The sequence below is a fragment of the Lepisosteus platostomus genome, chromosome 9, assembly GCF_059453375.1.
Source record: "Lepisosteus platostomus isolate fLepPlt1 chromosome 9, fLepPlt1.hap1, whole genome shotgun sequence".
Taxonomy (NCBI): Eukaryota; Metazoa; Chordata; class Actinopteri; order Semionotiformes; family Lepisosteidae; genus Lepisosteus; species Lepisosteus platostomus.
In genome coordinates this window covers 37,985,001-38,007,500 of record NC_142619.1, presented here as the reverse complement: position 1 = coordinate 38,007,500, position 22,500 = coordinate 37,985,001, and the positions used below count along the sequence as shown (strand labels likewise).

At 36.2% G+C, this 22,500-nt stretch overlaps 1 protein-coding gene across 10 annotated transcripts in view; it reads right to left on the bottom strand.

The window, feature by feature from the left end:
• Nucleotides 1-22,500, bottom strand: part of foxp2 (forkhead box P2) — a 186,078-nt gene that overhangs the window by 14,704 nt on the left and 148,874 nt on the right. For all 10 annotated transcript variants that reach the window (XM_088644887.1, XM_088644888.1, XM_088644891.1 and 7 more), the window contains 4 exons: nt 15,562-15,772; nt 13,886-13,990; nt 4,659-4,746; nt 3,332-3,415 (listed from right to left, as the gene is read on the bottom strand). In XM_088644887.1, the coding sequence (XP_088501013.1) occupies nt 3,332-3,415; nt 4,659-4,746; nt 13,886-13,990; nt 15,562-15,772 (488 nt within the window). The remainder of the gene's footprint in view (nt 1-3,331; nt 3,416-4,658; nt 4,747-13,885; nt 13,991-15,561; nt 15,773-22,500) is intronic.

The window sequence follows — 22,500 nt, the reverse complement described above, 5'->3', positions numbered from 1 at the left end:
TGAAAATTTTCAAATTAAATCTGATTGGAGATGGTGAGAGGGGAATGGAATTTCCCCATTAACAATCATTTGTGGCATGTGTTAACAAATATAATGAAATGTCAAGTTTGCCAACTCTACTGGAAGTATCATTTTCAATTTATGATTACAGTGTCACTTAATGCTGATGTACCCAGGAAAGTGGGTGCCACGCCACGAAAAAAGGAAAAAGCGTAGCTTGTATGCAAAGCAGTTATCATTATGCCTTATATTACTCTCTGAAATCATGTGTTGCTCATCTAAAAAAATAAAAAACCCAATGGCTCTGCCATGCGTACCACATAAATTATCATCATAAACAGAACCTCATTAAAGACAGACAACTATGACCAGCACCACAATTTTAGTTTATTCTCAGAAGGATTAAGTCACAATTTTTAAAGGTGTGCAGAAGAAGTAAACTGAAGATTCTGCAAAATGCTCTGTGCAATTGAAAACTTACTAAAAAAAAGCTTACTTCAGCAATTTAGATGTGTTTGTTTTTGACTGATGTATTTGTCACCAAATGTATCATTGTATGGGAAGAAAATGAAGAGTTGAAGGTTGATTGATCTTTGTGGGCATGTTTTACACATATAACAAATAAGGAGATTTGTTAGGGAAACAAAAATTAACATATGCCAGCTAATTGTTCTATCTTGGGTAGCAGCCAGGAGAAGCACATTAGCAGTCTTATAATAACGACTGGCACCCTGAAGGCATCCCCAAGTGCATCTGTTCCCAATAAACCACAAACTGTTTTTCAGCTTCTGCTGTAAGCTGGGCAGAATGAGACGGCAGTTTCTTTGTTAGGTTTACAAAAAAAGATAATGCTGTTTAATGACTTTATCGAGAAGGGCTGTACATTGTACTACAGCTACAGTAGCTATAAAAAAATCTGCATTACACAATACTGTAATTACAGCATCTGTACAAACATATATGTATATGGATAATACAGCTGTCACCACATTTGCTGTTGTTCTAAATGTACATTATACCTAAAAATGCAATATACAAATATTTTGAAATACAACCCCAGTAACCAGTTTGATGTATTAATGGCCATCCTATATGGATTTTTCATTTTAGCAATTATTTCAGTAAATCTGCATGAGCAGAAAAATATTTTTGTAAGATCTCAGAATATAACAACCCATGTAGAGAAAAAGGGGAAAAAATCATATCCCTTGTTAAATGTCCTGTTGAGGAAACAAACTCAGTCTGTAAAGTAAAAGCACTGTGGTTTCCCCATGCTAAATGCATCTCACAAAGTGAAACCAATATAAACTATGAAGTTGTAATTATGTCTCAGATGTTCAGCACTGATAATAACAAAAGGTTTCAATATGCTGTTAAATATATACAGAGCCATTCATAATAAATATTTCTATAAAGCATGTGTGTAGTATGTATATTTATGGTGTTAGGCTAACATATTTTGCTAGCTGCAGTAACAAGCGTAACATGTTTGCAGGCATACAATCCCGCACCAGCAAAATGGAATTTATTAAACATAACTGAGGAAAAGCATGTAAAAGCTAGGATGAGCACTTAGCTACCTCAGCTCATCTGAATATATTCAAGGTTGGGTAAAACTCATTATTCAGGACTTGCAGCCTTGATAACTTTGATTTTCATCCATCCATAGCATGGCCAAAAGGTAACATTTAATGAAGTACCATTCAGAGAGTAAATGGGGTCATATAATAGACAGTGCAGTTGCACCTTGTGTTCATGTACTGATAGCTGTTAAGGGTGCAGTGATGAACCAACAGAGCTCATTCCTCCTTGGTAATAAATTCATACTATTAATATTTATCAAATGTGTGGGCTGTTTCAACTGAGCCACTGCATATGAGGGCATAAATCTGTACTGTGATATCAATTATGAAGCTTCTTTTGTACAGCATATAAATTTTAGTTTTTGTATATTACCCACTTTTATTCTTTTAAGCCAATTTAAGGCCAACAGTGCAATATAGCACTTTAGATATCACCAGCTCCAATGGGAACCTTAAACTGTGGTTTCATTTTAAACTGCTCATCTATGATTCTGTATTAATTGCCCACCATCAAATGCAATTAGCAATTCTTTCATGTGTGGTTTATGTAATGTAATACTTCATTTACATTATTCATTCATATTCTGTTTTGGATTATAGGCTGAAAATTCTTTATTAGTGTAGATGTAACCACGCTGCTGGAGTTTTAAAAAAATTACTGATTGAATAATTAATTGGAAAAAACGAGCGGCAGATTCCTGATGGATTTACGGGATAATTATTCTATCTTGTGATTATCTACTTTATACGATAGGAAGTGATGAGGAAAATTATTCTATTGAAATGAGACAGTTACTCAGCAGCATAACATAATAACAATGTTTTGTCCCCAAAAAGATTTTTAAGTACCTTATATTGTCAAATAAATAATTACGTCAAAAATGCTTGCTTGGTAATTACTAAGTGTATTGTTTTACAAGAAATACTATAAAAACATATACAGCCTCATTTCTCTGAGTAAACACTATAGCATTCTTCATTAATTACATGTTAAATGCTTGTGATTTGTGGACATTTAGAATATAATTATAGGTTTCACCAAGTAAATAAACAAACATACAGTTGCATACAGAAATACATAAAAACAGCATTTTATATATTTCTGCTAACAATGGTAACTCATTTTAATTAGCCCATTTTTATATACAGCAATAAAAAATAAAAAGACCATGCAGTATACTAAAGGCAGCCATTTACAGACCTTTTCCCATTTCTTCTTTTCCAATGTGTATATCAATTTCAATGTACTGTAAAAGGCAGCTAAAATTATAGCTATAGAACATCTTATATTCCCTCACTTTAGCTTCAACAGCTCCTGCTAGTTAAATAACATTTTACCTTTTTTTTCCAATATAAAAGATAAGAAAGATCATTTTTGCTTCATACTGCTGTAAGTGCTACCTTAGTAACACAGCTAAACAGCAATTGCTGGCCAACAGGTTGTTTTCAACAGTAAATCTATCACAGTAAGATGTTCTAACATTTTGGCAACAGAGACAAGGCTGTGATTTGTACACTTATGGGTGTATTGTGTTTAGTGTCACCTGCCGCGAAGATCTGATAGGATTTGTATAACATAACATTATTTTAAAGAAACATACAATTTAAAAAGCTATTGCATTTTGCTTTTGCTTTCATTGCCTTGCACTTCATCACTTTCAATGTTTTCTAACTCTGGCTAAGTTGTTCATTTTCTGCCTGATACATTTACTGTCCTATTTACTGTTTATAGAGCAATATGCACTCACAGGTTTTGGAGACGGCTTGGGCTCTGAGGGTCGCATGTGCAAGTGGGTCATCATTGCCTGAAGACGTTCACGTTCTTTAGAAAGCTGTTAGTGAAAAGCAGGGGGGGAAAAAAGTGAGAACACTAAGCATTTTAGAATTGACTGATGCTGTTATTTTACCGCAGTGATACATCTTGTTACCGAGCTTGTCTCGCTGTAATGAATCCTGCATATAAGAAGTCTGAGTCTCTATGCTTTGGCTGGAAGAAAGTGAGACTTTCACCAGAAGAAGGAGGAAAAAAAAACTTGGAAGTATGGAGTAGTAAAAGGTCAGGGAAAACAAATAACACTTCATCTTTTTGTCAATAACAGAATTTAGGTCACAGATGCTTTGACAGTAACAAGTTACTAAGACCATAAATTAGAAGGTCCTCAGTGTCTACTTAAAGTCCTGTGGACACTGTTAGGAATGGACTAGTGCCAACAGCTGTGAAGGGGTGAAGGGTCCTCCAAGCGAAGTGCCTGCAAGGATTGCCTACACACTTCATCCTTTCCCTCGGAGGTCCAGTTAGTGCCCCTGCAATCTGCCATCATCAATCTAATTCAATAGAGTGACAGAGACCAGGCAGTGTGAAATGCTGAACTCCGCCACTGAGCCAGCATCCACACTGCACTGGGTCTCATTACAATTGACGGACCTTGCTGGGGCTCAAAAACACAGCAAAACTACTATAATTGGTCACACTGTTGGCATCAGCTTGTGTAGCTTTTTAAGTCAGCAAAAGTATTATTTTTTTTTGTACATAAACCAGGTTTTGTTTCCCAGAAGAGAATCCAATAAATAAGAAACTCTAAAAAAGCGGAAAATAAATTCCAGAGAAACGACATATTCAGATACGAATGAAACAACATTATTTAGTAAAAGCTACAAACACATATTATATTGTTGAATATTAAGATAATTAAAAGGTGATTTGAACCAAATTTGGCCTACACTTTTGAGACTATTGACAATGTAATAAATTACATGAATACAATTAATTCCTTTAAATTTATGCTCTGCTGACAAATACGGTCTTTCAATTAGAGGATTAATTTTCTTACTACTGTATTAATTTAATTAGGTCATGCTCTGTCTACTTAAAATAGTCGCTAATTTTTTACTGCTATCTTCAGGTATAAATGTATTTCATTAATATAAACTAGAAGAAATGCATTTTGTTAAAATAAAAAGCAAGACAATTAGTGCAGCATGAATTTAATTAAAAAGTAATAAAGACTTCTATTAAAACTGATAGAAACTGATTGACTATATAATAGACACAAGATTGATGAGCTTCAGAAGTACCTGTATTTCTAATTGCTGTACAACTTGCATCTGAACACGGCACTGTGCAGTACTTCTGTCGTCCAAAGCATGCTCACTGTTAAGGTGCCTGAAAACCAACAGTATATTGATGCACAATTAAAACATAATAAATGACATGAGACTAGTTTTTTTCTGACTTATCAGTAATTAAATCGATGTTATCATTATTGAGGTTAAACAGATTACAATAAAAAGGCAATGTAGCAATCAAAGAATACAGATTTTATTCTTTGCCATTTTGGGAAACACAATATGTCACGTGAGCTTGGCTGGTTCATGTGCTTCTTCTTTATGATCTTGTAGACATTTTCGTTGAGACCACAAATTTAAATATATAAAGGCCTGTTTGGTTTTTCATCACAGTCTTGGCTAGTCAGTAAAGCCACAATGACATAAACCCTTTTTCATTTGCAGAGAGAACTTTATGTTGATTCTGAAACAAACTTTCATATTAAGTTACAAATTAAGCATAGGTTCATTGGGTTGCTAATGCAACATAATATGTTGGGATAGGGAGGGATTTGGAAAGTAAAAATGCTTTATAGTTCAAAATGTTCACTTAACAGCACTGAGAACAATAGGCATGAAAAGAATTTTAAAAAACTATTCATTTTTTTTGCAAATAATCACTAACTGCACATTCACTTAAGTCACATTTACAAAATGTTTGCTTCAATGTGCATATTTTTCCCTGAGACGTATTCAATTTATCTGTTCAGCCCTTCTTTAGAATAGAAACTGTAGACTGCAATAACAGTCAATGAGGTTTTGTCTTGATTGGATTTTGTCTGTAGAACACAAAAGAACCTTGCCATTAAAATAGACCTTTATTCTCTGGTATGAAGGCGAAAGGTTTTAAAAGTGTTGTGATGTTCAGTAATGAGCCTCTATCTAAATTATCATTGGTGACAAACTCACAAAGCACTCTTCGAGGACACATGGTTATGAAATGCCAGAGCTGCCACTTTCTTTCCTGTAATTATAGGCTAGCTTGCAGCCCTTCAATGATCATTTATAGAACAGCCTCCAGTGCATTACTGAGAGCTTGAAATACACATATATACCTCTGCCACATCTTTTTTTTTTCTCCTTGCCTTACTATTGTTTACCAGTGATATGCTAAATAACAGTGCCTATTCATTACCCTACCTAATTATGCCAATCAAAGCAGAGGAATAGGAGGAGATATGTAAGCACAATGGCTAAAAACTCGATCACTATGTACTGCATTAGCATTCAATTATGGATGTGCGTATTTATGATAATTTTATTTTATTCCCGTTTATGCTTTTGTAACTGTTTCAGGTCTGATGCGTTACAATTCTCTATGATTTATAAATCAGGAATGAGATGGCGCTAAAAAATGAGAGGATTGGTAGGTTTCCTCAGCCCGTGCCTAATTGCTGTTTCAGAATGCATATGCAAAGGGACATTTCATTAATCATTTAATCACGTCCCTTGCAAGAAGTTGGAACTAATGTTGCAAATACCCTTTTCATTTCAATGCTCCATAATGCTATCTTATGCACTTGATATATTGCATATGTCATAAATTATAGCTGCTTCAAAAGGACCAAGTGGGCTGTTATCCCTGAAGACGCTTGTTACAAAACCTTTATTAAGTTTTCTACTTATTGCCAGTTCTATTTCCCAGCACCATCGTGTTTTTTTTAAGTAACAGCTGTTCCTAATGCTAAAGGTCTGTGAATTACCCGTGCACCGTCTAACACTATTTTACAGACCTATTCGCCTTCTACTATCCTGCTAACAAGCCGATTACACACAAATTACTGAATGCCTATGAAATATTTAAGCGCATCCTACTCTGCTATGCATTAATAAAACCAAAGCAAGCCCTGGAATTCTGGTTAGCTTTAGTCCCTAATGTCCCCTAATGAGCCTCTTACAGACACTGTAGTTCAAACAGAGAGGTGAAGAAGAAATTAAATGGGTGCCTTCAAAAAGGCAGCACTGAACAAACATTCCTCAAGCCAGTTCTAATTTATGGGTCACTTTATAGGTATATTGATTTTTGTTTTCAAAATGGAATAAATGATGTGGTCGGTTGACGCTCAGCAAAGCAGTGAGAATCTATGTTGTAAGTGTCTGGCTCTTAGTATTTATGTGTGAAACCTGGCTTCTTGTTATTAGCTCTTAATTTTTTTTCAAGAAAAAAATAATTTTCCTATGCGATGTGTAGTAATTTGTAAATAAAGTCAAATTTAGAAAATATTTGAAACTACATGTAAATGTGTCATCCCTAAAAAGATGCGTACTATTCCAATGACTTGAGAAGAAGCCATTATTGTCCTTTGTATGATGAAGGAATAGCAGCACACAATTTAAAATAGTGTTTTTCAATTGTTATTGCCTACATGTACTAGCACCAGTATAAAGCCACTAACCTTAAAAGAAAAAGGTGATAGTACACTTTACTGCTTTCATTGTGAATATATAAACATTTCAGCCTTCACATTACAGATGCTCTCTCTCAGTTTTAAAGGTCTTGTCACATCCAGCCAGCAGCCTGGCAGCGCTGAGAAGAACTATCTTTGCTGCCTTCTGGGTTTTAATTAACAACCAGTTACCGTCACTGCTGGTCAGGTTAGTGACTTCACTTGCCATTTATTCAGGCTGTAGGTAATAAAGATGTGGCAACAGAGAATATAAGTTAAATAGATGACAAATAAAATGTCTCCTTTCGTGAGGTGCGATCAAATTACAGTAGGTTCACTCCAAAAAATTAGAAAGCAAAGGATAAAAAACAATACAAATACAGATTTGACATAGATATAGAAATGTGTACAGCACGGAATATGTATATCACTTCTTAGAAAAATCAAATAAGGTTAAAAAAACAGCATTTTAAAAGGCCACCTGCTCCAAAGCTGAAGGTATCAAACTGAATTCCAGAAACTATCAAGGCTAGTGCTACATAGGTGACTGTTTGGTTTCATTCACATGAGACTATTTAGTAATATGACATTTATAAAAATGTTCTTGCATTTAAGGCTATCACCTTGGCATTTTTTTCTGGGAAAATTCCTGTGGGTAAAGAGGTCAACACTGAAGTAAAGAGCAGACTCACATTTTACGCAAAATATCTTTAAGCTAAAAATATTTTATGCAAATCTGTGTATGTGCGGTCGGCGATGAAAAAATAAAAGAAAAATCTAATAATGCACGAATTCTCACAAATTCCACCTGAGCTACAGTACGCTTTGGGAACCAGTTACAAAGCCTGTAGCATTCTGTTGCTTTCATCAACGTGCGGCAAAAGAAAATGGGTAGAGCCCGCAACACCGACTTCTCGAGACGCAGTGACCACTCCCAACCCCCATGCCAGAGCTACTACCCCCTCACTACCACCACAGCCACCTCCTCCACTCATAGGCTGTCTCCCAAGCGCACAGCCTCCGACATCTCCTTGCTGGACTATCTATCTCCAGCAACAATCTTGCTGGAGAGCAAGTCTGAATAGAGGCGGAAGTCGAGTGTACAGCACCTTCATCATCATCACTGTTGTCTTCACCGTCATCAGCTGCACACTCCTTTCATATTCATCACTATCATCACTAGGAGATGATGGTGTTTCCTCACCATACCTTTAACATCGTTTACCTTTTTATTATGACATTTTATTTGATCTATTTTGTACAGTACTGTATTTCCTGTATTACTGTTTTCATAATACTAATCCACTTACAATTAATTTTACTTGTTTAAGGGAGGGGAATAGGAGGGTCTAAGGGGGTGTTCTGATTCTATGCGATTTTGGGTATATGTGCTATGTCAGGAACCTAAGTACCGAGTAAACAAGAGTCTATGGTTGATCTATACAAACACTACACATTCATATACTGTAAAGAACTGGTGGCTCCTATCAGGTTAAAACTGGGGTTCAGAGATTGAACCCTATAAGTTCCATGGTGATGGGTTGGCACCCCATCCTACTGCATATCTTTAGTCACTGGAAGCATGATGCTGTCATTATAGAACAAAGTTTCCTTAGTTCAACTTTTCTTATGGGGGGAGGGCTGATACACACATATGTAGATAACACAAGCAGAAACATTGTGGAAGTGCACTGAAACCAATAACAGGCACTAGCCACATTGTTAAAGCTTCTTTGAAGAAAAGACTTAATAAGATCCACAGATTAAGTATTAACTACCAAACTGGCTATATGTGCTGAATATATATTCTAAGAGAATATATACTCTCTGGTTTATGTTTTATATATCAATACAAAAATCTATACCATATTAGCTCAATTTTTCAGAAAATAAGAACTCTTCCTTCAGCCGTGAACTACGCTCTAAGTCAAGTCAAGACTGTTGCAGAACCCTTTCTGTGCTCCCCAGTGGCTCAGCTGGCTAAACCGTATGATCGGAATGTCGTTTCCCAGTCACCCACAGGCTTGCAGTGTCCCCAGTGAGCGACACACCCCTTCTCTACTCAGCACTGAACCTCCTGTACCTGACTGCATGCCCTGTGACCTGGAAAGAGTAATGGGCTGAAGGTAGGAGGGTGCGAGGTGCCTATCTCCACTTCCTCAACCATGTGTGGTGCCACCATGCTGGTGGATTCTCCTCAAAACTCCTCAGATCTGGCAAGTTTTGCTGGATTCGAAAATAGAGCAGTCATTTATTTTTCCCCATGCGCTGCTGTGACATTATCATAACTGCTTCTTATGATACGCATATTTGTGTAATTTTCTGAAAAGTAAAGATGCTTTAAATTTGACCTTATATTCTGACCAATATGGTACATATAATATATTAGATCTTGTGGTAGAATAATTAATCAACCAACTCCCAAAAGCAATCCAAAATCAATCAGAAATCACATGCATCTGAGACAAAACTTTGGAAGAAGAGGAATGGTGATGAACAGAGCAAGGACATTTGCAAGAATTGGTGGAAACGGAGAAGACATTTCAAGAAGTGACTCGGCATGGGGAAGGCCCCTGTAGCACTAGATTGATTATTCCTGGCTGACTACTCCCTGCTTGCACATTTTATGGATCTGATCTACAGGACTCTAGGTCATTCCTATCCATTCCTCATTAACTGAATGTTAGGAAGTTCTATGATGTGGATTTCATAGGAAATACCTTGATCAGGTACAGTATCAGTCATAGCACAATAAGGTTTCTGTTTGGTTCCGTCCAGGCCACAGCAGAAACCGTCCATTTCAAAAATTAAAATCCCAACCAGATAGACACATATATATAATTGTGTTTAACACATAATCTCTACTATATTGTACATTAAGAATAGGAGCTTAATGAATGTAAAGAAATACATTTTCTGACTCACGCAGGTTTTAGAAACAACAGTTTTAAAATTATAAGGATTTTTTTCACTATTTAATCAATAAATTAGCATTTTTGCTAGATTTTTTTTTTCTCACAACTTAACAGATGTTAAAAAAATTCAATAATATATTCAGGGATTTCACAAAAAAGCATTACTCCTATTATAAAGAGATTGTTTCTGGGCCAAGGTGTGCTTTAGTCACTGTGCATTCATCCCTCCATCAATGTGCTTAACAAAGAGATTAATAACAATATATAACACATAATAAATATCTAGGGGAATATTGTTATGTTTTCAGTCGAAAAATGTTTTTAGAGAGCCTAACGTTTATACTGAATGAGACACAAGGACAAGCTTGGGCATCAGGGGAAGATATAGATTAAGGATTTACTTTAAGGCCAGGTACAAAGCCACATGAGTGTATGAGATTTAGCAAATACTTTGCTTGCTACAAAGAATGAGTCATGAATAAAAAGAGACACTAGTGGGAAGGGGAAAATCATCTACTTTTCCACCTTTTTATGCTCATTTTCCCAGTGCGTAAAAAATACATCGTTTATAGGACTAAAAACAAAAACCAAGAATTCCCTAAGTTACTATGAAAGATTATTGCAACACTCTTCTCTCTCTGCTGTTCACCCCATTGCACGGGAATGTGATTTAAGTTATTTTTTTTTGCTTGAGTTCTTTACGTACTATGTACAAATAAACTGAAGCTTCTGGTAATTAAGCTTCATAATGTGCCAAGCCACAGTGCTCTGGTGTGTCTACAGATAAAACAGATAGAAATGCACAAAATAATCAGCATTGTGTGCTGAACTTTCAACAACAAAATAAAGGTTAGGAACTCCACTGTACTCATTTGATAGGGAATCTGAAACAGCCATCAGGAAAGAAATGATTTTCAGTCACTCTGGCATTTGATTTTGACAGATTTCTTATGTAAACTGTTTTAAACTCTGTGTTCACGCTTCGAATAACAAACCTGATCGTTACTGGGGGATAACTGACACATCTCCTAAAGCATGAAAAGGTTTTCGCTGACACTAACAATGATTTCTCCATAGTAGGAAAACATTAGCCATCTTTGTACTGTAGATCATGCTTTGTTTGTTGGTGTCTGCTACATGCAGGTTAAAGTACACTTGTCTACTTCCCTGAATGCTATACTGTAATCTACCCTGTTTCATCATTACAAAGGAAAAGAAAGTGTGGTATTGTAGGAATATTAATTTGCCACTGGCCTACAGAAATTAGATGATCATACTGTTTGTTACTAAAAGAGTCTTGAGGTTTCTCATGAAAAATACTACCTGCAATTATGTTTAGTGTGTCCTCACCTTACCCCACAAGCTGTTCCTGTTTATTGTAATGCCACTATTGTGATAAGAAATACTTGTGTGTATGTAGAGATAGACAGCAGGAATATAAACAATGAATTTGCCAAAGAGTTTTGACTGAATACACAATGTCCTAAAGGAAGCCACGGGACACCTAATAACTGAAAAACTATTTTTGTGAAAGTGTACTTGTGAAGAGCATCCCAAGAAATTGAATAAAATTTCCTTAAACCAGGGAAAAGAGAAAATGAGACCACTCTACTAAAGGCAATCCAGTCACTGCAGAACAGATCCAGAGGAACATGATATATGCGAGTCAGCAGTGAATACTTCATGACTGCACTCCTGTTTCATCCTATTAAAGCAAGATTATTTTGCTCCAAAGCCAAGTGCTTAAAAAATACACTTCCAATCTTCCTTTTTTATATGTATGCTACTGTACCTTATGCTTATTCACAAGTTATTAACTTCTTTAAAAAATAAGCAAAAACAATCAAAGGATTACAGGTTTTAGGAGAACAGCCAAAAAAAGTGTCAAAATCACAAATCAAAACATTTCAAATGTATGTTTCATTCACTCACGTAACTTTTGACTATGGCGAAAATCCTTTGCTATGATGAGAAAAATGAGGCAAAGCCACTGTTTTCAGCTATAATCCCCCACTGACATGCTGCTGCACAGCTAGCTCTTTACTCAAGCTAGAAGGTAAACTTCTCCTTAGAAGCAAAGGTTCAACTTCAGAACATAAACTAGACTCTTTTAGGACTTTTTATTAGTCTGCTGCTGAAATCCACAAAGCTAGACTGTGCTCAGCTTTTCATGACATGGATAAGCAGACATTATTCATTTTTCATTCAAGTACAGTACAGTTGCATTAACTCAGCAGTAGTATGTTCACTTTTCTTTGTGCAGACAACATAGATACAGCTGCCTCTGGACATCTTAATGACTTCAATTCTCTTTTCACTGTATTTATCAGATCTGGTAATGGTACTGTTATATGCTTATGCTATTTTTCAAAATACTCAGGTTAATGGATTGGAATAGATACCATGAGTAAGTAAGAGCAGGTTTTCATGTCTTAACTTTTTAATCTCCACATTTTTCATTATGAGGTTAACACAGAGCATGTTCGTGGGCACAAAACAAAAAAGCCGCCATAAATAAAAAAGAAAATACGATCATACCTATTGCAAACCTATAGACAGAATAGAAAATGAAATAAAAATATACCATTGAAAAAAACATTTAATTTAATTACAAACAAGCAAAGCTTGCATTTGGAAAGAAAATGTTGTACAATATGTCTGACTATATAGGAAAACATTTTGTTTTTAGGTCTGTTGTACTCAACACTTCACTCACATTGAAAATAATCACTTTCATTAACATTTATACTATTCATACTGTACAATATAATATTAATATAATTTCCAAGTGTAGCAAACTATCATTCCCATGAATTACTTTTAAGAAACCTTTAAATTAATCAATTTGTAACTGTTGATTAACAGTGAAATTAAAGGGGAAACAACATCAACGAGATTCATCATTTCCCTGCATTATGATGTCACTTGCATGGGGGGTTTAAACCTATAAAATGCTGCAAGATCATTATTTGGGACTTAATTACAAATCTAATTAAAATATTTAAATTTACGATTTCTCTTTCTTAGACAACGGCTCTCTCTTCTGAGTGGCTATGTGATAACCTATAATCTGCAGCACTGCAAACACCTCTTCTTTGATGTCCCTACTAACATCCTGGCAACAAAGCAGACCAATTACAAATGAGCTAATTAACTAAATTGTTGATGGAGCATGAAGAGTTCATTCACTCGGTTAGCTGCACCATGACAACACTGGATTCACAGATTGTAAAGCTATGCATCTATACAAACTGCCATTAGCTTCTCACATTTTCACAAACCTATCAACATTTTGTGCATCTAGGAGGTTTCGAGATTTGTCAGTCTTAATCTTTAGACTTTCAAATGTAACAGTGTAACCTTAACAGCCTTGACTTCCTTTTACAGGAAACACTGTTCCTTCATTTAACCCTTTGAAATAAACTGCTTATTCCCTGGGAGCAAAATTAAAGCTAAACGAAAATAAACTGTCCTTTAGTTTTCATAGGAACATGCAGCCCACACATTACCCAGAGCTCTATTATCTGACCTCAAGGGCTGAGGAAGTCGAATTCCAATAAGGAACCTTTTATAACCAAGCTTTACACTTGTACTTAAAGCTTAATGACCCCCTATGGACAAAGTCACTATTCTCTGAAGGCAAACTGCATACTGTATGTCAATTGAGTATGGCTTACATTCAAGAGAACTCAACAAAATATTGGCTTTGCTTTGACTGCTAAATGCTTAGATTGTAACTGCACATAGATAATACAAAGACCCCCTGCTCCACACTCATGCAGTCTTAGACCTCACACACATAATTAGACAAGTAAAGCAAGAGAAGCTTACAAATTAGAATTCCTGGAAAGGAAAATGAAAATGTTCCAGAAGCTATAAATCCTTGGCAACTTACTTCAAAAACTGGCCAAAATCTTCACAGATGCTTTCACAACCAGGCCATTTGCACACTCCATGGCCGTAGAGAGAGTGGGAGGCCCCAGTCTCCTCATGTAATGAGCTGAAGGAGAAGAAACCGGCGTCAGAGTCATCCCAAAAGCCATAATCGTTTGAGGCTGCTAGCGCCTGTCAGGTTACAATCAGTGACAAACGGGTCAAAACAGGTCAATTGAGCTCAGTGCAGTCAGAAAAAAATAATCATTCTATTGAATAGTTCAACTGCCAAGGTTGGATGATGTTCCAATTAAGAAAGAAACAGAGTCAAAGATGATTGTTAATAAAGAAAATGAAAAAATAAGAACTGGGCATTGTCATTAGATTGTGTAGCTAGACGACAATGATGCAATGCTTTATGTTTTTGAGCTGCGATGTTCAGCTATAGAACTAACACGGATGTGCAGAAACCATTTAGACAGAGGAAATACCAGGGCAATATCAGTTTAATCATTTATGAATTTCAGCAGCCTTTGCAGAAGTACCTCATATATGAATTTCACTTTGTCTACAGAAAAATGTTTTTAATTTTATACGATTCCTCCCTCTCTCTTACCCACACAAACCCATATTATCATCTATAAAATGGAAACACTAACATATGTAATGTAAGCATACACAACATATCAATGATGTATATTTATCTGAGGGAGGCAGTCACATTAGACTTTACAGGGTGTGATTTAACATACATGTACCTGTGACTTCTGTTTTTTAAGAACATACCTCTGTCAAAACAGTCTTGAAGAAGAAAAAATCAAAGGTTGCCTATAACCCTACATTCACTATATATTCTATTAAAGCTGACAGTTAACCTTTAAGCTTCTGTTGCATTAGGTTTGGCAGTATTATAACAGAGCTCACAAACTGTTTTATACCAAGCTCTCCCTCTCATTGATCTAGGCCTTGTAGGTAAGAGACTCTTCTTGACAATATTTCTTGTTGGATCATCATGAGAAGCAAGGAGCCCAGGGGACACATACGGATAAAAAGTCTTTTCTTTTTCTTTTTTTTTTTGTTGATGTCTGCTTTTGAAGATTTTGTTACTGTGCGTTTTAGCTCCAGCTCGTCTTCTGTCTATGTTAAGTCGGTTATAGAACACATCTACCTTTCTGGAGGTCTGCACCATTTCTAAATACTTAACATACTGTGGAAGCGCTTAAATAATAAATAAGACAGACAGAAATGTGAACAGACTTCCATTCCAGCAGTATTGCATATAAAAGGTCCATCACAAGTATAAACACCATAAAAAACCCCATCTTGGAATCATGTATTCTGTTTATATGACAAGCCACATAGTAAAGCTATTTCAAAAGAAAAAACACTAAAGCACTTATCTTTTTGTATACACATTTTTCTGAAATACCTGCTTGCATTTGATTTTGTATAAGCATGCTTATTAAACTTTCTGCTATCATAAGGGAAATCCTCTTCACCGGTTTCACTATTATAGAAGCATTAATAAACTATTAAACAAATAAACAAAGAATATGTTGGCCCTAAAGGAATAAACACCTTGAAATAAATGCAAACAAAGCTTTGAGTGTTGTGCTGACATATGCAACAGAAGATCATACATGCAACTCCATCTTTTGTTATTCTAAGTGTGAGAAAAATAATAAATAGGAATTGTACCTATCTCTCCTTGCATTGAGGATTGAAGACTGGCCATTCACTATGGAATGATGGGTAATAGGTGGTGATGCTTTGGAAGTGGTAGAGGTAGTAGAGGAAGAGTTGTTAGTAGAGAGGTCAAGCCCTCCATGTTTAATGCCATTATCTTCCATATTGTGTGCCCCAGTCACTTCTTTCCATAACTGCTGGATTTCTGCAGGGCTCAAGCCAGCTGAAAGAAAATATAGGTATATAAGTTTTGTGAAAAGAAGACACTCTTTCCTCGTGAGTGCAACCTTCCAAAATAATTTATATTTCCTAGATTTCAATCAGACTAGAATGGCCTTCATCTGGACTTCAATCGCAGGCCTGTACACTCTTGAAAGGGGTGGTCATCAAATAAGAAGTTACTTTATTATTTTTACTACTGTAATAACAGGATATTTCTTGTGATACCATTAAGACATCACTGATGGCATACATTATCAGTTTCTTTAAAACTGTTCCTTTTCTATTGCATTAATATCTTTATAACCTGCCCTGATATTTGGCACATCCATCCCACTGAGTCTTGAAAATGAGCCTACTGTACGTCAGTCATGTCCTCTGTGTAACAGCCTAGTTCTAAGTACTACTTTGTTGGAATATTAGTTGTCCTTCTCTATTAGTATAGTTTTAAGGCTTTATGAAAATATGTAGCATGGATTCAAGCACTCTCACATTTTGTGATATAAATATAATTTTCCACTTAGCCAAATTATTTTCTGCTTTAACATTGTAGAATGGATTTTGCTTTGCTGAATAGGCTGATTCCATCGGTATGAAACATCCTAACTAAATTAGCTCAACATTTATCCGTATAAAAAGGTCCAAGATTCACATGGCACTTCTTACTTCATTCTTTTTTTCCCCAATACTTGCCTTACAAAATGGGTTGAATGGGCCACTTCCAGCAGTGTTAAAACTCACACACAAACTTTTCATATGCCATTTGAAAAAATAAAAAATCACCCTCTCAGTCTCCAGATTGTTGTTCTTCAGATTCTCAAATTTCTAATCCTTTGTTGTTAGTTGGATTTTTTGTTGTAAAGAACTATGTTGCTGTTCCTTTGTTCATCATATAGAACTACATTATCAACATTGCCACTGTTCCAGTAATAGCACTATGTCTCTACTATCATCCTTACATATATGTGCCCCTCTGCTGTTTTTTGTAGTTTTCTATATAGCACAGAGATCCCTGTATTTCTATAGACAATAAAAAGTATTTTCATATATGTATATTCATATAATATTAGAGGCATACTGAGTCATGCAAGTGAGATGTAGACCACTGTGCCATTTACACTGTTGTTCTTTAATTACTCATCAATATTTTATCCTTAAAATGATTTATTGTGATTGGCAGGTAATGTTTCATTATACTGTGCACAACCTCAAAGATTTGGTAGAGATTTCACATGGAATAGTTACATGGAGTGGGGAGTGGGGGTGTGAGTAGTAACAGAGGTTAATTAGAGGTTAAAGTGTTTTAACATTCAAGTCAAATGTTAGTCAAACTATAATAGTCAGTCCTGACAACAGCCTGAGTATAAGCAACTTATAAAAGTTAAATAATAGCACTGACCCACTAGTAAGGAACAAGGCAGCAAGGTCACATAGCTTCTTTAATTTTCTATGAACACTTTGGTAGTTAACAAATAAACAGGCAGTAACTTATAAGATAAAAAAAAATATTAAACAAACAAACACACACGACAGAAAACACAGAAACAAAATATTTACAGATGTAGAGACTTCTTATTTCCCAACATTCTCCACTAGATCCTTGAGACTGACTACACTAATTCACTCAAAAGAGTACATTAGCCTTCAGTTGTTTTGTACAGTAGGTCTGCTTCTTTTAAGTTAAATAATCCTCACCAGGTGAGTATTAATATGTCTTATTAGGGACAAGGGAAATGCAACAGATTTCTGCATTTTAACTGATTCTTACTAATGGTCACAGCAAAAGTCAGTTTGAAAATTAAAGTGGCCATCATTGATATAACTACATATTTACCAAGAAGGTGCTAAATCATGAAGGTGCATCTACACTGCAGGCTTCATTGCAAATGGTTTTTGTGTTTCTCCAGAGTGTAATACCAATAGTAATATCCCAATAGAGTAATTGCATGGCAATTTATCTCTCCTCATCACCAATGAGCTCCACATGTGCTTTTAAGCACTGATTGGGTGCCTAGCAAACTCAAATAATTTGCAACATTTTTAAGAAAACTTTTTTTACTTAAGAGGACTAAAGACGTCACTACCAACAAAACGGATAATAACTCATGATTCTTTAGCAATTAGTGTAGATAATTAACTCTTAAACAATATAAAAACAAATGCTTGCTGCATAAAAACTCAACAAAAAGGTATTATCTTTATCGTGGACTAGGTTTAAAAGAGAACACATTACTTTTTATTTGTGTACAAGAGTTCCAATAATAAAATATTTCTTAAACATAGGAGACATTGTTCAAGAAATGTTTTAAGAAACCTTAAATAAGGTGAACCAATAACAAAAAATCTCCAAATTAGACTTTTTCTGAAAGAGTATTTATGTAGTTAACACTGATCTACGTATAGAAACCTGGGGGCTTAAGAGTGTGCTCAGTTCTGTCTTATTTCTGCACTGTCTCTGTGCACAGTTCTTTGCATACACTAGCCTCGTTCCACACAATGTAGAGGCTGCTGTTTTAGCTCAGGTCACTCTGAGTAAAACCAGCCAGGGCTGGTTCCATCATTTATCCTCCTCTTGGTTCTGCTTATTGGGCTCACAGGGCTCGGAGGGGACCTGCAGCAGTAGTTGCTTACTGCTGAGCTCTGAGGTGGAAGTGGAACAGCTGCTGTCCAAAGGCAAGATGCTCTCTGCTTCCTCCGCCAGCTTCTGTATACAGTGAGAGATGATGGCGAGGAAGGCAGAAATAAGCCCCCTTCAAGCGCCAGTCAGTAGAGGCTGGGCTGCTCTTACTGCTGTTTGATAGGTATGAGCACAGGGGGGCTGCTGATAGATGAAGTAGTAGGGCACAAGTAGGCCCAGTGGCTGCTGCACTGCAGAATGTCCTTGTTCACAGTGCTACAGAATGGCCTTGGGACAGGAAATCCAACCTTACAACTGCCACCCTGCTTTTCCAGTGACCCGGAGTGAACTATATCATCCAGCTCAGACAGGAAGCAACAGGCACTTCACATAGGCAGTGCCACATCTCAGAAGCGGTCTGCCTTCAAGTCCAGGCTGCAAGTTCAGCCTGGCAGCAGAGAAAAATGTCAGTTATAACCACAACCTGGGTGGGCTTGTTACTCCCCCCAGAGGTGCTGTTTTTGGTTATGACACCTTCTGTGTCCTGATGCCATTTTGGTTCTGCAGTGTAGGGGCATTGTGGCTCAAGGAAGGTTTTTAGCCCGTCACTTCACTCCTTGCAGTACAGATCCTGCTATGTTACGAGCTCTGACTTGCTTGGTGAGGCGCTGTATCACCTGCATGTCCACAGTCTGCTGTATGACTGGCAGTGCCCTGGGTGCTGAGCTCTGTAGTAAACCCAAACTGACAAGGCATGGATCAGACTCCAGCATTAGAGACCTGAAGATGATGGGGAACTGTTGTAGTGAGCTATCCACAGGGAAAGATTGTCTCTTGCCTTTCAAAAATTCACTTTCAACTACCTTTAACTAGTTCTAAACTTCATCTAGCCTATTGTCATATGTAGTCAGCTTCCCACTATCTGCATTCACTGAGAGTCCAGATCACTATTCTCAAGTCATCCTTCAGCTGTGTTTGGTAGCCTTTTACAGTATCACCTATCAATGCTAAAAGTCCCTACTTATTTCTATTTTTACCACCAAATCTCTCCGATTAGCTGACATCTCCTTGTGATTACTGTTTATTCTATTTTAAGTCTTCGATGATTACTCTCCATTTTATTTGGAAAACAGACATAGGTGAAAATAGTTTTTTTCTGCAGTAGGGTCACATTGTTTTACTAATAAAAACAATTTATTAATGACTACAGAAAAAAATATTTTCAGTACTTCTGACACACTGCAAAGATTTAGAAGACTGGGATACGATGTCCTGTCTTCTGTGAACAATTTTGTGGTGAATAAATTACCAGGTACTAATATAAAAGACAATGTATTAAACAACTATCACACACGTAGACTTAAAACAGAAATAAATATCTACCAACTAAAACTGACAACTGGAGGGTGTTCTAAGAATTCATACCTTACATCACCTTATTCAAACTTCTATTCTAAATCTCAAACATTGACCATACTAGTGAACTCAGAAGAGAACTAAACTCTAGAAATAAAGGCAGGTCTGATTTCTTTATTTAAAGAATATTCTTAGGTGTGCCCGCCACCTAAACTGATGCAACAAAGGAAACAACCTTTTGCCCCCTAACACAAATAAACAAGATAGACACACTCTACCTGGTGAATTTAAAATGCATCAAGTGGGCAGCAGTGTGGAGCAGTGGTTAGGGTTCTAGATATATATCTGGATGGTTGTGGGTTCAAATCCCAGGTGAACACAGCTGTTACCTTGAGCAAGGTACTTCACCTAAATTGTTTAATAAAATATACAGATGGGAGCAAATTTAAGTAATTATGGATAAAGGTGTAAGCCATATATATACAGAGTTATGAAAATACAGTTCTCTCCTACTGTTCTACCTATATCTTTTTAAGTACACCACAATGTCACATAAGCTGTCATCATCTAAGAATTTTCACCCTGACAAGGAGTTTAGCCATCTGGTCTACACTCAGATTGGGGTTTTTATCTAGCTAGACACATCTGCATCTGTACAAACACTTCAACAGCCCTTCTGTCTAGGAACTGCAACTATACTGGTGCCTACAGTGGGGACATCCCTGTCTAAGATAAGATGCACTGATTAATAAAGGCATTTGAAGACCCCCATTAAATAACAGTATAAACTACTGAAAAATATGTTTGTTCCAGTTTCTAAAAATCATGCATGCAATTAATATTTCTGTATTCAATCTATTTTTCCCAAATACGTCACTTACAGACGTCCTCTCAATGAATGTTTACGTCTTTCATGGAGGTTTACAAAACAGCTCATCCACCTCTTATTCACTATTAATGGTGCCACAGGTTCAAGTGGTCCCACAGATTATCCAAAACATGATGCAGGGACTTTTGCATGCAAGCCAGTAAAACAAAGCTTGCGTTCACAGGCAAAACTATTAGTTATGCTTCTGATGTATACTTAAGCACTACAATTCATGAATCAACTTCAATGTCCAAGATCCCACACAAATTGCTTTTAATCCAAGCCAAGAGTATAGACCTAGCTTCTAAATGACATGCTATATTCTATTTGTTCACATTTACCAAATGTAAATCAAATTGAATCAAATCCCCTTAAAGTACACTTGTGGGCGTCATTCAAGAGACTCCCTCTACAATGACTCAGTTATATTTCTTGCTTGCATTATGGATTTATATTCTTCTCAAAGCTTTTCTAATCAAACTAATTGATAAGACACCAGTAATAGGAGACACTGACATCAAAGTTTGATGCCTGAGCCACAAATTTGTTATTCCCTGCTTTTACAGTGCGTCTGCAGTAGTGTTAAAATTAGTAAAAGGAATTTATGCCAGTATTCTGAAACTATTCTTTAAACAACTAAGTTATAGAAAAAGAGTTAAAAAGTCATCAGCCAAGTTGCTAAGGTTTAGTAAATGGCTGAAATTGAGAGACTTTTATTTCAAACAAATATAGCATTAGTTGATACATAAATATGCAACATTATATAGATCTGCACACACATATTATTTGCCCAGAGAATGATCATGCATGTTATTTTGGACAATAGCCAATCCTGTCTGAGAGCTGTTGCAAAAGGCTTTAACTGTAGATTAGCTATAACAAAAATTATATGTATTTCTGTTTTTAATGTCTTATAATTAACAACAACTTTGTTTATAATAATTATATGTTTAGGTTTGTATTTTGCTGACACTGAGGGTAATTACTAAGAGCTGTCTCTTAGAAAAAGGTCTATAAGAAAAACAATGACAAGAAAACCTGATCTAAAAGTACAAAAGTAACTGGTGCCTAACTCAACGTGCTGCTTAATTCAAGCTTGCAACAAATCCAAATATATCAAAAGGGAATGTAGTCAAAACCTGTCACAGATGTCTAGAATGGGGACCAAACAACAAAGACCTTTTAAATTGCAATACAAGTAATGTTTGAACTTCGTGACTTCAAGACAAAAGTACATCAGAAGAAAAGGAGATGGGAGAGTGATGTGTAATGCTTGCAGTGACTAAGGAAGGTGGTGAGGTGAAGCTTTGGGGCTGTTTTTCTGGTGCACAAACAAGAGATGTAGTGAAGACAGAAGGTACATTTAAAAAGGTACAATATCATTCTGCTTTTCAGTGACAAGCTGCACCATCAGCACGGCAACTGGAAGGTGAAGGGCTCATTTTTTAACATGGTAACGACCCTGAACATGCAGTCAGTCTGAACTAAATTGACTTGCACTGCATCAGAAAGAACAACAACAGATTTTGAAACTGATGTGGCCTCCCAGATGTCTAACCTTAACCCCACTGAAATGTTATGGGATACACCTGACAGGAGACTGAAAAATAAAGACTACAACCAGCTTTAATTCGCTCTGGGAGATGATTAGGGACAGCATGGGCCAAAACAGACACTGCTAAATTGTGTGAGAGGATGTCCAAATGATATCCAGCTCATACCGCTATCAAAGGCTAGTATTTTAATCACTCATCTTTGCAGTAATATGGCAATTTTTAATTCATCTACAATTTTTTTTGCCATCTTTGTAATTTTGCCTATTGCTGGGAGTGCATTTCCATTGCATGCACTCTGTCAAAAAGCAACACTGAAAAAAATGCAATGTACTTCT